Genomic DNA, 15,447 nt, shown 5'->3' with positions numbered 1-15,447 from the left:
GGGCCCGTTTGAATGGGTAGGTCTGCCGCATGCAGCACCACATGCAGCATTCTCAGCAGACAAAGAGCTTCCAGGCCGTCCAAATCATACGCCCTGTCGACCTGGCCTGGGCATCACGTTCCCACTGTCCCATCATCCATCAAACTCCCGTCCACTGAACCGACGACGGCCCTCATTGTTCCTGAACCCCTGCCAGACTCTGGTCCGCTGCTTGGAAGATCGCCGCCAGGAGAGAGGCGGAAGCACTCTGGCACCTGGGCCCGGACCTGGACCGAGCCCTGCTATGGGCATACTCATCTGGGCTCTGAGGGTTCGGTGAAATCTCCACCGATAAGCACCAGGCCTTGATTGCTCTAGCCAGGAATGCTCCCTGCTCGTTCCAGCTTGAAGCGAAGAAGCGAAAAGCGACTCCTGAGCCCTGAGACCTGAGTTCTGAGAAACCTGATCCTGGTCAGAGGGCTCCGAGTCTCTGCGCTTCAAGTCCCGGTCTATCAACCGACAATGGCCGCGGTTACAGCGCTTCCGCTGCCACTTAATCCTGCATGAGGAAACATATGAACCAGAGACAGAAATCAATCCATTACCATACGATCATTCGGCCAGCACCGTCCGCAGTGCGACTCTTCTCCATTTGCGAGGGCTTGAACCCCCCTAGGGCTCAGGCAAAGCCAAGGACCAAGAGGAAAAGGAAAAAAAAGAGTGCCAGTCTTCCAGAAGAATGGACCTCTCACCGACTCGATCTCGAGTGGATTCCTCGCTGAAATTTCGACAATGGCGCCTTCAACCCTGCTTTTTCTCCGACGCGATTGCGACTTTTCCCTCACCCTTCCCACGGGTGGCTGGCATCCAATAAGCGCAGCGCTAGGAAGAATGACTCCGAGATAACGACAAATTGCACTAAGCCGCAAAGTCACCGTGCAGCGGTCCGAAGCCGCGCCGAGCCCGGACCTACGCCGAATCGAAAGCTTCAAGATACGGGCGGCGGGCGCGAGTTTCGGTCTTTGTGAACGGCGCAGCCATGATCCATCTCGCAATCGCACATCGGCCGGCAAGTTCCTGCGAAGCTGCTTTTTTCGTCAAGCAATATTTGAGTTAGACTTCCTTGGTGGCGTCTGGACACATGCTTGCCGATGTTCGAGTCGGTGTTGTGTCACCAACGAAGTTCAAGCTCCGACTCTAAGAGCTGCAGCCACCTGCCGCCGTGTTGAAGCTTTCTTGATTTCGTCACTTTTCCACACACAAAGCTACAAAGTAGATGGTTGCTTGTCACATACGCAAGCGACAGCGCAAAACCTTTCGCTGTTCCAATCGTAGCCCTCAAAGCTTTGGATCCCACCTCGATTCACGCATTTCTTCGACATCTGAACGTATCCCAGTCAGATTGTCCGGTGAAGCTGCACTGAGGGCGGATAACTAGCAGAAGCGAGGTCAAGGCTCCTCAAGCCATTACCCACCAAGGCTCCGCCTACGTTGTCCCGCCAAGCTAAGGTACGCTACAGAAGGGCCGCATCTTGCAAGGGACCAAGGTATCCGTACGGATACAAGGTCAAGATCCAAAGAATTCACGATGCCACGATGCGCAACTTGCACGCCGCCTTGATGAGTACGTATGGATTGGCGCCTCAACGGCTCAGCTCGCTCGCTGCCGCAGATGGCATCCGCAGTCTACAGTCCGCGGGCCCCCGCCCAATCGACTGGCCTTGTGCAAAGATAGCATCATGCCTGCTCCTGGACCTGATGTCAGATCACCCTAGGGCCCCACTGATATCAACATGACATCTCTTTCGTACGTCTCTTGGTCCCTGGCTTCGTCTCGTCTGGGCCGTTCTGTCTCGCCCCAGTGCACATCATGGCCTGAGCATCGTTCATTGCTCATCTTCGCTTGCAAAATCGAATGAGAACCGTCGGGACTGAGCGGGTCGTCCAGACATGTTCAACTGCAGCGGTTATGCGTTCTCCCGTCTTGGTAAATTGCTGCACATGGCAACAGATGTGTACGAGAGGCTCGCTGCGTCGCTGAACGTGGTCAAATCACCAAACAGGCCCATCGTTTCAACAATGTTGAACTGGGCAAGATCCATCTCGGGCACCAAGCCAGGTTGAGTCACGAAGCTTGGCCCCATCTCAAAATCTCGCCAACTACCGCCGCCTGCGCATATCCACTCTCCGAAATCTCTCACCTTCGGCCCTTTGCAGCGGTGAAAAAAAGGAGGGACCACGCCGCACCTCTAACACATTCCTGGGCTTCCTGGGATGGAAACCTTGATACCGCACCCTTCCTGTAGCAGTATAGACTACATACAGACCGGCTTCGACCTGTAGGACCTTCACTTTAGACCACGATTGTGGGGCTCGTCCTCAGCCTTGCTTCCTGGCTCCCGAGTTCCCTAGGCACGCTAGGGTAAGCTCCTTGCTATGCAGGTGCACACAAACCGCTCAGTGTGGGCCGTCTACCCGTTATCTGCGCGGCGCGCCAACGCCTTGTCTCTACAGAGGGGCGTGAAGGTTTGAAGCTTCAATAATCGAAGCTTGCGGCGACATAGGGAAAATTTTCCAACAGTGCTCTGCATCCATACACGTGGATCTCCCGATACGCCCGCATGCATCTCAGACACACATTGCGGCGATACTACTGCACATTAAAACACTTTGCGGCTGCACCGCTCAAAAAGCCTCATCAAAGTCTCGTTGGACGACGAGTAAGAGCCTCAGCATCTACCCTGCTTCTATGGCGCCGCGTGTCGAGGCCGCCATTCACCACCAACAACATGTGAAAAAGGCTCCGCCAGGTTTCGCTCAACGAGGTGTTTTTCTTCGTGTTACGGATACGGATACCACGACACCCATTCTTACTCGTCTTTGACCTGTAGCAGACTCCCAGGAACCTATCGCATATCAAATTAACAGTGGGGACATCGGGAATTTCCATTCCCTGCTTTCTGACAAGCAACAAATGGTCAATGATCCATGACTTTATTGAAGGAGGGGTCCCGTTTCGATTCGTCCTTGAACAATATGGACGCCGTTCCAGAAGCATGTGCTATCTACCTTTCCCGGGCCAGGAACGGGACGACGTAGCCCAGGCATCAATGACCCTGCAAGTCTGCGCCGGTAACCGTTCGACTTTTCGTCCCGACTTCTTTTCGTCGAGCGTGGATCGGGAACTTGATAGACTCTTTTTTTTCCTGGGCCGGGTTTCCTCTCCCGCTCTCCCGTTTCTCTGTCTCTGATGTTTCACTGGGTGCCTGGGCCCTACAATATTTGGCGGCTGAGCCAAGCTTGGATTGCGTTTGTTCCCGCTATCCACTGCTACATGCAGACGTAACCCGTTTTGTTGCCATTTCCATCAAACATGGCTGGGCGTGGCGTCGAGCGTGGTGGAGCCCCCACGCACTCTCTCTCTCTCACCGTAGTGTGTTCGTACACCACGCGCCGCCGTGCGACAACCAACGGATTGTCGACGAACCGATGTCGCAGAGATACACACAGAGTCAATTGTGGCTGGTAACTTGTAAGGAGAGGCCCCCAATGGAACACTAGGGCCAAGGGGGTCCATCGACGCTCTCGACCGATGTACAGAAGCCCAGAGCCCACTATTATACTACGGAGCCGCATCTTTGATTTCGCTGCCAGTGCTGCCAATGCAGCTTTGTGTCTCGAGAGTGGCGCATCCTTTTCACAGTGGGAACTCCTGGGCATCTTTGGGGATTCTCAAATCACATGCAGATCGCGTCACGTCATGATCATCTCGAAACCCTCATGATGGAAACGCACATCGACAGAGCATTGAGGCAAAAACCAAAAAGAGAGTTGAAAAGATGACATCTTTTGACACATAATCCTGCAGCTGGACATGGATAGTTTGATTGAAATTGAGCGAAAAGGCACTTTTGGAAAAGAATTATGGACAAAGCCCCCGCGTAGAGGGGTGATGCATCGGCTGACATGATTTCTACACCTCGACTCCTCCAATATCTGCAACGAAACGAAAAACAAAAGGGTAGCCAACTCATTATCATTCCACCAAAAGACGAGTATGCGGCTAAGATGGTTGAGAGGCACCCTCCGTCGGCACCGGGGCATCAGTCGGCCTATTCCATGTTCTGATATGGCCTTTTGGGGGTTTGACATGTCAGCATGTGTCCGTTGAGGCTTGTAACACCTCGGTGCGAGGTCCAATGGCTTACCGTTCTTGCAACTTGTGATGATGGCTTCTTCTGTGAATTCCAGCCAGCACAGGGGATGGGTATCAACTGCCTTGGACTATTTGGCGAAATTGTTAGCATCCTCGAGAAGGAAAAAACGTTGACAAGATGTAGAATTTCATGTGGAAGAGAGGAACCGAGGCAACATACAGAAACAGGAGGTAGCATGGCGATCCTCGCACGAGGCTCGACAGGATGAACGATGCTGCTGCCGTCTTCGTCCACTGCCCCTCCAGACAGAGTCGAGTTGGACCGGATGCGGCTCGCCGACGTGTTGGCCGTCTCCTGTCTCTGCAAGGGATTGGCGAACCGTGATGATACGGAGCCTCGGTGATGAACGGAAGCCTGTATCGACAAGTCAGCTTTTTTTTGGTCTCACGCCCCCTCTCCGAGGTTCCCGATTCGACGCGGGGAAATTGGGGAGCCGGAACAAAACGACGTACCGCCTTGGGCCGGTGCAGCATGCCGACGTTGAAATCCCACAGGCATAACCTGCAGTCTTCGCCGACACTGCCGAACCGATAGTTCCTGTCGTCGCAACGCCACGGGTCGAATGCCACTGATGTCACCCACGACTGGTGACCTTGACAGCGGGCGACAATGGCCGAGTCTACGACGGACCAGATGGAGATGAGGTCATCTTGGCCTCCCGTCAGAACGTATTTACCGTCCGGTGACCATGTGATGCAGATGAAGCCGCCGTAGTACGAGTTGTAGAGATCCAGCAACCTGTGTCGTGTCAGTTAGGGCAAGTCACGCCAGAGCATCGGCAGAGCTCTCAAACATACTCTTCTTTCAAGTAATCAATAATGCGGAGCGAGCCGTCCTCCGAGACGACTGCCAGGTGCCGATTGTCAGGGCTGAAAGCAAACGCGTTGATGCGCTGATTCGACAGCTTCCATGATGCCACGGGGTTCGTCTTTTGGTTCTTTGAGTGGACAGACTTGTTGATCTGGATCTTGAGGTTGTGGTTGACGCCGTTGGTCGACGAATCGCTCTCTCCGTTTGTTGATGAGCCGTTGGTCGCAAGCTGCTCCTCCTCTGGGGAGAACTGCGCGTCCTCCTTGTCCTTGTCGTAGACCACCAGCGAGCCGTCCATGTGCGCTGCTAGGAAGAGGGACTCGGAGCCTGGTATCCAACGGATCTCTGATACCGGTGTGCCGTTGATGATGCCCTGGGGCACGGTCAGTCTACCTGGTTTCACACGCTTCAAAGTGTGATTTCAAAGACTTACATTCTTGTTCAACCGAGTATACCGTTGAGAAACAGGCTCCCACCAGATGATTTCTCCCGTTGAGAAGCCCATGATTACATCAATATGAGCAATGTTCTTGGTGATGGGGTTCACGTCGTGACACAGACAATGAGCCTTTGTAAACAGAATCTTGGTCAAGTAGTCGGCCTTCAACCTCGTCAGTAAATTGGTCCGCAGCAACGTCGATACGTGGGAAGCCCAACCTTTGTTGGTGATGACAGATCCAGCCACTGAAACGCTCGATTGATATTGGCAAACGCAAAAACGCCGTCCGTAGGCCGCTCCTGAAGCTTCTTGGCCAAGCTCTCGTTCACAATGACTCTAGAAATGAAGGACGAGTTGCTCTTGGTCATGTTGTTCTTGGGTTTGGCCACCTTCTTCTTGGCCGCGTCCTTGGTATTGGCCGGCGCGAGCGCCGAGTTTCCGTCCCCGAATGCCGGAGCCGACACCATGGTCAATGACGACGTCGGGGGCGCGACGCCGTCGCTGAGGGAGGCACCGCGGCCGTCCCCTCCATCGCTGCTGAGCCCTGCCTCGGTAGAATACCGCCCTTCGTTAGGGTGCTCCTGGATGTCGCCGCCGAGGGAGGAGGAGAGCGTGGTGGATGTGCTGGCGCCCTTGTTGTAGAAGAAGGGGGGCGCGGCGCGGACGTCGAGAGATATGAGGGAGAGCTTGGTGCCAGCGGAGGCGGGCTGGGGCGTCGTGGCGAGCGGGTTCGGGTTGACGACGGGGGCCTCAGAGGGATGCGGTGGAGGGGTGGCGAGATGGAGGCACTCTTTGAGGACGTAGGTACCCTCACCGACGAGGAACTGGTATTCAGGGCCTTCGGGGTTGGAGAGAATGTTGTTCGTCTCGATCATGGGGGCGATGCCGGCGCCGATTGCGCCGTAGGCGCCCGAGTGCGAGGGGTATCGCGGGGGAGGGGGAAGGACGCTTTTGGTGTCGCACGGAGTGCAATTGTCAGCTGCTGCTCTGTCTTTGAAGATACCAACATTGTGGGCAAAGTTTTCTGGGGTGTGCGGCTGGAACGAGGCTGGAAAAGGCTGTCTCGTGCCTGCGTGATGTTTGGTATGACGCAGGTTGGACGGCTGGGTTTGGATAGGTGCTGGCTGTATTTGTCCGCGGGCAAGGACCAGCCGAGGTCGGGTAAACTCACAACATGATGGGCTAGTATTATGTATGATCCAGATCTATTGCGGTGTTCAATTGCTACGTGGGCAAATATCGATCAAAGGCACGCGAGGGTTGAACCGCGACGTCGGAAGGTGAGGTGGTTGGAGGTGGTTATCGTCGGGCGCTCGGGACGGTGGTCTGGGTGCGTTCTGATCGGCTCCGCCTCACGTCACTGGCGGCCCCGCGAGTGGAGGTTCCTGGGCCTTGTTGATAACGGGTAATCGGATGACGGGTGACGGGCGACGGCCGAGGCTGACAAGGTCGACGTTTTGGGAAGGTCGCACGTATAACGGCAGTGACAGAGAGAGACGGACGGCTTTTCGGTGAGGGTTCGACGATCGGACGGTGGAAGTCAGGCGCGACGGGTAGGTGTGGAGGGGGAGAAGACAGCGGAGATGTGTCGCCGCGAATGACCAGATGAACTCAAGAGGAGTTCATGTGCGGCGCGGAGGAGGGATGTGGTGGTGGTGTAGCACCTTATTAATAGAGCGAGGTGAGTAGGTAAGAAAGAGAGAGGTTGAAGGTGTAAGGTAGGTGTAGGCACGAATAGGCGGGTTCGGTTCCCATCCGGGGTTGGTTCGTCCCAGGCCAAAGGAGTGTAAAGGTGCGCGCCAACCACAACCCTCCACAATCAGTCAAGAACCCCCAAGGCTGCTCCTGCTCGTTTCCAATTCGGGTTCCCCGCCCTTTTCTCGCACATGATTCCTTACCTTACCCCCCGGCGGATGTGCCAATTATCCCCATTTTCCCAACACCAGGGCTCTGTCTTCATGGGGAGGCGTGGCAGGTCAGCAAGCGTGGCAGGGGAGAGCGATACTGCAGGTTGGGGGTATTGGGGCATGGCTTATTCCAGGGGAACGAGGGCCCCCGGGTCAGACGCGGAGAAGGATTGCTGCGACGTGAGTGGTGGGATGGGGATGCAAGATGGGAGGGGTGGAGGGGAGAGTGGAGGATCCCCGACTGACAGACTGTGGGGAGGAATACTACAGTTCGGATATAGTGTACCTATTCCCCAATAACCCGGCCAGCATCACAAGAGTCCATTGTCCCTGACTATGGGTTCATTCTGGAGGAAACAGCAACAACGGCATGTTAGGCAAAGTGTGGGGTAAGAAGGTTGAAGAACGAGGCAGGGGTGCTGTAGGTATTTTGTAATTCTCAAGACCAGTTCGTAGACCGAATGTGCTCAGATGAAGTTTAGTTAATTACAGATCAAGTTGATATATACTCAAAATTCATCTGGCAAGAATGGGTTGTCCTGATACATCACGAACCATTGTGGTCAAGGTTTGAGATGTCACTGCTAAACCAATCCATACGAGTTCGTTGAATGGGGTCCAAAACTTACGTAAAGACATGTCTCGGTCTAGGGCACACGGAGGCATCTATCCGGGACTACCTGTCTTGAAGCACATTGTTTTCTTGGGTATGGAACCTAGGTACCTGAAGCAAGAAATAAAGAGAATGACCCAGCTCTGTAAGTACCAGCACATGTTTCTACCATGGCTGCTAAATGCAGAAGGAGAGGCGTGAGAGCTCTGCGAGTCTCGTACGGGGCCCGCGACCACCAAGATTTAGGTTCTCCCTTCTTATTCTTCACGAGAGTGTACGAAGAGAAGCTGATATTGTGTCTTATTCCAGGAAAACTTACGTAATCCATCAAAATGCTTCAGCGTGTGCGACCTCCCTGGTGACCGCAACTTGCATCGCCAGACGCGCTGGCCGCTGTGCTATCAGTGCCTTCCCACTTACCCCACTGGACCCATCCTTGTAAATCAGGTCGTCATCCCCGTCGACCTGCAGCTCCCGTCCTACCCGCTCCAAAGCTTCTACAAGCCCGTTGGGCCAATTCCATCAAGAAAAAGCAGCCATCTTCAGCCAACAGTTCCCACCTCAAACGGCGATCCGCTTCATCAAATCGACCTCCTTGTAGCAATCATTCACCATAGACCCTGCCATGGATCCGCAATAGAAGCATTTGTTCGAGCTGCAAATACCGTAACCATGGCTTCTGGTAGGTGGCCTGACGAGGAGGAGCTGAGCTCCATTCCACCGCTGTGCTCTCTGTCAAACTTCCTACTGACCACGTTTGCTACTCCATAGTGCGCATCTGCGTTTGCGGTGATGAGGGCACCGGCAAGTCCAGCCTCATTGCGTCGCTCGTCAAGGATGTCTTCATCTCCAATAAGATCCAATCCGTCCTCCCCTCCATCACGATCCCTCCACAGCTGGGCACCCCCGAGAACGTAACGACCACTATTGTCGACACCTCTGCCCGCCCTCAGGACCGAACAACCCTCAGGAAAGAGATACGAAAATGCAACGTCATCCTCCTCGTCTACTCAGACCACTACAGCTATGAGCGCGTCGCCCTGTTCTGGATGCCTTACTTCCGCTCCCTCGGTGTCAATGTTCCAGTCGTGCTCTGTGCGAATAAATCCGACCTGACGGGCGAAGGAAACACGCCGCAGGTGGTCGAAGGCGAGATGCTTCCTGTCATGTCCGAGTTCCGCGAGATCGATTCGTGCATCCGCTCGAGCGCGAGGGAGCACCGCAACGTCAACGAAGTTTTCTTCCTATGCCAAAAGGCCGTCACCCACCCCATCGCCCCGCTGTTCGATTACAAGGAGGGGAATTTGAAGCCGGCTTGTGTCGACGCCCTCAAACGCATTTTCTACCTGTGCGATAAGGACCAAGACGGGTGGCTCAATGATCAAGAGATGCACAACTTCCAGTCCAAGTGCTTCGACAAGCCCCTAACTCCCGAAGATCTCGAGAACATTAAGTTGTCGATCGGCAAGTCTGTCCCGCACTTATCGACCGAGAAGGGTATCGACCAGAGCGGGTTCTTGCAACTCAACAAACTCTACGCGGAGAAGGGTCGGCACGAGACGATATGGATCATACTGCGCAAGTTCCGCTACACAGACAGCTTGAGCTTGGAAGACAGCTTCTTGCGACCCAAGTTTGATGTACCCGAGTATTCATCAGCAGAACTGAGCCCGGCTGGCTATCGCTTCTTCGTCGATTTGTTCTTGCTATTCGACAAGGACAACGATGGAGGTCTCAACGACAAAGAGCTAGAGGCCCTCTTCGCGCCGACGCCAGGACTTCCTGCCTCCTGGATCGAAACATCCTTCCCATCGTCGACCGTACGCAACGAGGCCGGGCACGTCACACTGCAAGGATGGCTCGCTCAATGGAGCATGACCACCTTTATGGAGCCCAAGACCACGCTCGAGTATCTGGCGTACCTTGGCTTCGAACCTGCAACCGCCAGGGAAACCACGACAGCTGCTCTGAAGGTGACCAAGTCGCGCAAGCGCAGGAGACGCCCAGGCAAGGTAGAACGCAATGTCGTGCTATGTTACGTCTTGGGTGCTTCAGGGGCTGGCAAATCTTCATTGCTGGACGCCTTCCTGAATAGGCCGTTCGACACTCTCCACCGACCGACGATCAAGCCGCGCCGAGCCGTCAACAGCGTAGAGCTTCCTGGCGGCAAGCAGTGCTACATGATTATGGAAGAGCTGGGTGAGCTCGAGCCCGCCATCTTGGAGAATCAGGCTAAGCTCGACGCTTGCGACCTTATTTGCTATACGTACGATTCCTCGGATCCTGACTCCTTCTCTCACATCGTCGACCTGCGCAAGCGCTACCCGCAACTGGACGACCTTCCCAACATCTACACAGCTCTGAAGGCGGACAAGGACAAGACAACGCAGCGCAGCGAGACGCAGCCAGACACGTACACGTCAAGCCTCATGATGAGCACGCCCCTTCACGTCACAGTAAAGTGGTCCAGTATCAGCGAGCTGTTCATTGCCCTTGCCGAGGCGGCGACGAATCCCAGCACCGCTTTCCCTCGGAGCGAAGAGGAGCCCCCAGACCGTACAAGCCTCTATCTCGCCCTGGGCGCGACGGCCTGCGCTGGAGTTGCGGCTTTCATGATCTGGCGACGATCAACGACGTCCGCTTAGAAGAGGGCTAGACTCTAGGCGCTTTGTTTTCCTCCCGCTTGCATCTGCTCGGAGTTGGCGCGATTTCGCACGTCTCATCACCCACTCAGTGAAATACAATTACAATTATGATACCCAACTCCGCCCTACACATATAACTAGGAACTTAGTCTCTAATCAAACGTAATATCATCGCATTTGTCTGGTCGAATGTCTCTTGTCCCTATGCTCAAGTGCCTGAAGTATGCCGCCCCGATTTCATTTAGTCAAGACTGTTCATTGTCTCTCAAGGATGTTGTCTACTGGTCCATTGTCACTCAAACTCACCCAATCCTCCCAAAGCACTCTCTTCCTCCCGTTCATAATACTGAACATGCGCCACATACAACGGCGGTGTGTCTGAAAGTAGACTTTCGTAGGTGAACACCAGTTGTCTATGCGTACGTATCTCTGCACGAACACGGGCACAAGAAACCAAGAAGCTCACGGGAGTTGATGGGTCAAAAGAGGACTCCTCTTTGTTATTACTTCCCAGCGGTTATGTTGACCTACTGGTAGGTTCGTGGCCATGCAGTCGATGGCAATGTGTTGGCGGCCGGCTGTCTCCGTCCAATACCCTCGCGAGGCCAGAGAACCACATTGAGGCACTTAACGTTTGGATAGGCTAGCATATAGGTATGATACCTTGGATGATTTCTTTGAGATCTTTTCTCAATTTGGGCCTTCCTACAACAAAGTAGAAACGTAACATAGCTTGTAGCCCTAAATGTTCCATCCGCCCGTTGTGCGAAGCTGGCATCTTGAACTTCTGGGCTCTGCTGGTGTATAGCGCAGAATCTATGCTCGACCTATGAAGCCTCTACCTACGTCTCAGGAAGAGATATTTGTGAGTGCCCTTCCAGGTCAGAAATGTTATCCAAATGCCAGACGTGTCTTCTCCCCCATAGCGAACGGCCAAAGCATATACGGTTGAGAGGAATGAGCGGCGGCAAAGGCCTTCTCATCGAAGATACGGATCGCCTTGCAAAGCTAGTCGCGCTTGTGAGCGATAGCTTAGAGAGAGGTCAACAAATATACGCTCGCGAGGGCCAGGGCAGCAGTGCCGCAATGCCGGGTGTGTATCTTCCGGTAGAAGGTTCAACTAGTTTAACGGCTCTTGTTTCTCTCTACAGACTATATAATATTCTGCCTCCGGCAATGCAAAGCAAGATTCAACCACGTCCAACACCTTCGCGTCCAATTCGCTAATTTCCGATGCGTATGAGTTCACTTGCTTCGAGGACCCCATGTTAAGAGGGGCCTTAGGACATTGCTATTTGAACATGATCAGAGTCCTCCGTCATATGACAGCAACTCACATCGTCGCCGTATTCTCCGACGTATATCACGTTGCTGGCAGAAAGTGATCAATAAGCGAGATGTTTCTATATGCAGTGATGGACGACAGCAAGTTGACCTCTCAGCCGCGTCGTCCTGGTTCATAGTACCAGGGCAAACGGCACAAAACCCGTCTGCAATGGTGCCGCCAAGGGAAGTTGACGGAGGCAGCGGTTTGAGACTAGAATGCCAAATTAGATCTGTGTTTTAATGAGGCAGTGCGACGGCCATGTCATGTGCGACTTCGTATGGTATCAAACAGGGCGTGAGGGCGGCCCCGATAATTCTTGACGTTTGGGTGGCTCCTACCTTTCGCTGCCATGGACTCAGCGTCTTCTCTCCAAGCGCCTGCGTTAGACGCAGACCAGAGATTGTAATCTATGATGTGTAGCATTCTCGGTGTCTCTTCGTATGCGTCAGGATCAACACTCACATTTTCGACCTTGTTCTAGGATATATATACTCATGACCATGCATCGATCCCATGAAATGTTCCAGAAACCATGGCATGAGAAGGCCTGGCCCCAGACGCCTCAGTTAATGTTTTTCCGCATCCTCCTTGCCACCGATTACTTGATCTCTGAAAGGTATGTTCGCGGGCCTCCTAGAGCTTACGGAAGGGGTCAGAAAGCAGCCCAGCCGTCATTCCACGGATTACTTTTCGCTTCAGCTTTCTTCTTCGGCGCGCTCATGAAGACAGGGATGTAGGACATCATGGCTGTATAATGAGCTCGAGAGGAGAGGCTAGTCAATATGTTTGATTATTCGAAGCGATGGTAGCTAGAAGCAGGAGTCATGCCCCTCTCGCCATGGCGTGAGCGATGGGAGAATAACATTTCAGGTTTTGATTTCGGGATGTGGCAACGAGCTATGTGGAGATATGGCCGGTTCTGTAAAATGAGAAGCCGATTTACAGTATGCTGGTCTATTATTCCATGCCGGACTGGGGGTTTGCTGTGGGTGAGTCTCCTTTCTACTTTTACACTGGTACTATCTTTGAACGGTAGAAGAAGTGTCGACAAGCACGCGATCGGTATTGGCTAGCTGCTGACCAGCTCTAACTGATTCCGAAATGGACATGCTATCATGCATCTGGTTCCCGTAATCGACAGCAATAAACACTTCATGTCCCGAGGCCGGCAAGCGAGAAAGTAAAGAGGGCTTTTATGCCATTTTGTCTGACCGAATCCAACGACTCAATAGATTCAGTACGTGGTTCCGGAGACCTCGAAGTGTCAAATGAGGAAGGAGGCCATGTGAGAGGCAATATAAAAGGCACAGCTTACGCCAGCGATCATTCCAGCTGGTAAGAACCACTGCGAGGCACATCTAGAAGGCTGGACATATCGGCATCCTGTTGCAGAAAGTGCTTGAGCCCAAGCCCAAACAAGCACCTGACTTACCTTACGCCTCAAAACATCTCCAGACATCTCTCTTTAACCCTCATCGACGCCATATTCTTATTCGTTCCGCGCGGATGAATTTACAGGGACCCTACAAGACAACAGAGTGGGTGAGACACGCTTGGCTTGATCACACGAGCGTCTGCCCAGCCTTTCCTCTCGTATCCACATTCTCCAATCCTCCTACCTCAGCTCCCAGTTCTCCTCAGTGGAAGTGAGGCCACCCAATCTCTTCTGTTCCTACCCAGAAAGGAGCCAAGACCATAGACATGACGAACATACCATAGCGAGAGCTGGCTCCGTCTTTATATACGAAGGCCGCTGGCCCGATCACCAACATCTGCCTCAGTCTCACATCACATCACACCAGCTCACAGCTTCCGCAAGACCGATACATAAAAGCAAATTCATTAGTGGTATTCCAGACTGTTTCCGGCCGTGTACTCGAGAAATTTCAAAAGTCGTTACCATACATGAAGAGGAAGAAGAAATTCAGCTCCCAAACAAGCTGACAGGCAATCCCAAGAAAAACCAAAAGTACAGCTTCATGTAGCACTGCATGACCGACACTCCCACCAGATAGAAACCCAAACCCGGAAGACCCAGAGACACCCGTATTGTTACCCAAGGAAGACCAGAAGAGAAAAAAAAAAGCCAAGGAACGAATACAAGAAAATTCATCCCGATCTCTCAGACCCAGACTCCCATCGTACACTTGACTTGTTATACAGCCTTGTCAAAACCGACCCTCCTCTTTCCCATTTGTGTCCCATAGGCCGGCCAGCATATAAATAACTTTTCGCATCCCTCATGATACTCTCCGTCGGCCACTCAGTCGCATACTTCCATCAGCCGTGAGTTCGGAGGAACTCACTCATCGCCGCTTCAGTTCATCAAACGGCCTCCGTTGACGGGAATCACCGTCCCCGTAATCCACCTCGACTCGTCGCTCGCCACAAACGCAACAACGTCGGCAATGTCCTCAACGGCGCCCAGTCTCGCCTCGGCGGGCGTAAGCGAGGCCCTCTCCAAGTCGGCGCTGCGCTGGTCATCGGGCAGCGAGTCAAACATCTCCGTCTTGACCGTCCCCGGGCTGATACAATTCACAGTCACGCCATGCGCTTGCCCCATCTCCCGCGCCGCGACGCGCGTAAACGCCTCTACGGCCGCCTTGCTCCCCGCGTAGGCCATGCTGCCCGGCGAATCGGCGCGCGCGGCGACGGATGAGATGTTTATGATGCGGCCGCCCGGCGCAATGTGCGGCTTGACGGCTTGCATCATAAAGAACACGGCGCGCGTGTTGGTGTCGAAGATGCGGTCGTAGTCCTCGGTGGTGGTGTCATCGAGGGTCGCGCTGAGCGTCGCGGCGGCGTTGTTAACGAGGATATCAATCTTGGTGACGCCAAACGCCATCATTGTCCGCTCGATGACCTTCTTCTGATGCTTGGAGACGTCGGCTTGGATGGCGGTCGCCGAGGACCCGCAGGCCTCGATCTCGGATATGACCTCATGGGCCTTGGCTATTGATGAAGTGTTTACAAAGGTGAAGGCGACCTTTAATCACGCGAATCACGAAAATCTAGCTTTAGCCGAAATTCTCATTTCAACAAGATTGAGGTCGGTAGAGACGCACCCTGGCCCCTTCTCGTGCGAGCTTCAACGCGATGGCGGCGCCGATGCCTCGCGCGCCGCCGGTGACGATGGCGACTTTGCCCGACAAGGACATGTTGGGCGGCGGGAGCTGTGGCAGTGGCTTCGTCCACAGGGCAGATGATGCTCGCCGCGCGACACTTTCGCTGGTTTCCGCGTCGCTGATCTGAGGCGACTGGCTTTGATGATGCTGCTCTTGCTGGCTCAGCGCCTTGGTCAGATGAGACTGTGATAAAGGCACACTGTCAGCTTCGATGTCTGTTGGCATCCGCGGCCGGAATCCCGGTGTAGTGCAGCAGAATACCGGCAGAGTCTGGCTCTGGAGCCAGTGCGTAACGGCTCGGAAAGCCATTTGACTGGGATCCGTAGTCATGGCATTATCTTCAGTAGGTGCGACGTCCATGCAGATATGCTGCATCGGTTTGAGA

At 53.9% G+C, this 15,447-nt stretch overlaps 4 protein-coding genes across 4 annotated transcripts; 1 reads left to right on the top strand and 3 right to left on the bottom strand.

Moving 5' to 3' along the window:
- Window positions 1-4,042: 4,042 nt before the first annotated feature.
- On the bottom strand, window positions 4,043-6,518 carry CABS01_06750 (WD domain-containing protein; the record flags this gene model as incomplete). Its single annotated transcript, XM_060540115.1, has 7 exons — window positions 4,043-4,113; window positions 4,188-4,263; window positions 4,356-4,550; window positions 4,649-4,934; window positions 4,994-5,379; window positions 5,440-5,607; window positions 5,664-6,518. Coding segments are annotated over 7 exons (2,037 nt in total), but the record flags the coding sequence as incomplete, so codon positions are not given.
- A 2,119-nt stretch (window positions 6,519-8,637) lies between these two features.
- CABS01_06749 (uncharacterized protein) lies at window positions 8,638-10,610 on the top strand (the record flags this gene model as incomplete). Its single annotated transcript, XM_060540114.1, has 2 exons — window positions 8,638-8,647; window positions 8,737-10,610. The coding sequence occupies 2 exons, from the start codon at window positions 8,638-8,640 to the stop codon at window positions 10,608-10,610; spliced, it is 1,884 nt and encodes a 627-aa protein (XP_060403798.1).
- A 3,251-nt stretch (window positions 10,611-13,861) lies between these two features.
- CABS01_06748 (uncharacterized protein) lies at window positions 13,862-14,050 on the bottom strand (the record flags this gene model as incomplete). The annotated part of the gene is made up of 1 exon (XM_060540113.1): window positions 13,862-14,050. One exon carries the CDS (start codon window positions 14,048-14,050, stop codon window positions 13,862-13,864), a length of 189 nt encoding a protein of 62 aa, XP_060403797.1.
- A 204-nt stretch (window positions 14,051-14,254) lies between these two features.
- CABS01_06747 (short-chain dehydrogenase) lies at window positions 14,255-15,437 on the bottom strand (the record flags this gene model as incomplete). The annotated part of the gene is made up of 2 exons (XM_060540112.1): window positions 14,255-14,923; window positions 15,003-15,437. The coding sequence occupies 2 exons, from the start codon at window positions 15,435-15,437 to the stop codon at window positions 14,255-14,257; spliced, it is 1,104 nt and encodes a 367-aa protein (XP_060403796.1).
- Between the last annotated feature and the right edge of the window lie 10 nt (window positions 15,438-15,447).

The sequence above is a fragment of the Colletotrichum abscissum genome (assembly GCF_030869225.1).
Source record: "Colletotrichum abscissum strain IMI 504890 chromosome Unknown Scaffold_14.1, whole genome shotgun sequence".
Lineage (NCBI taxonomy): Eukaryota > Fungi > Ascomycota > Sordariomycetes > Glomerellales > Glomerellaceae > Colletotrichum > Colletotrichum abscissum.
The sequence above is the reverse complement of the archived record's forward strand: the minus strand, read 5'-3'. Positions and strand labels throughout refer to the sequence as shown.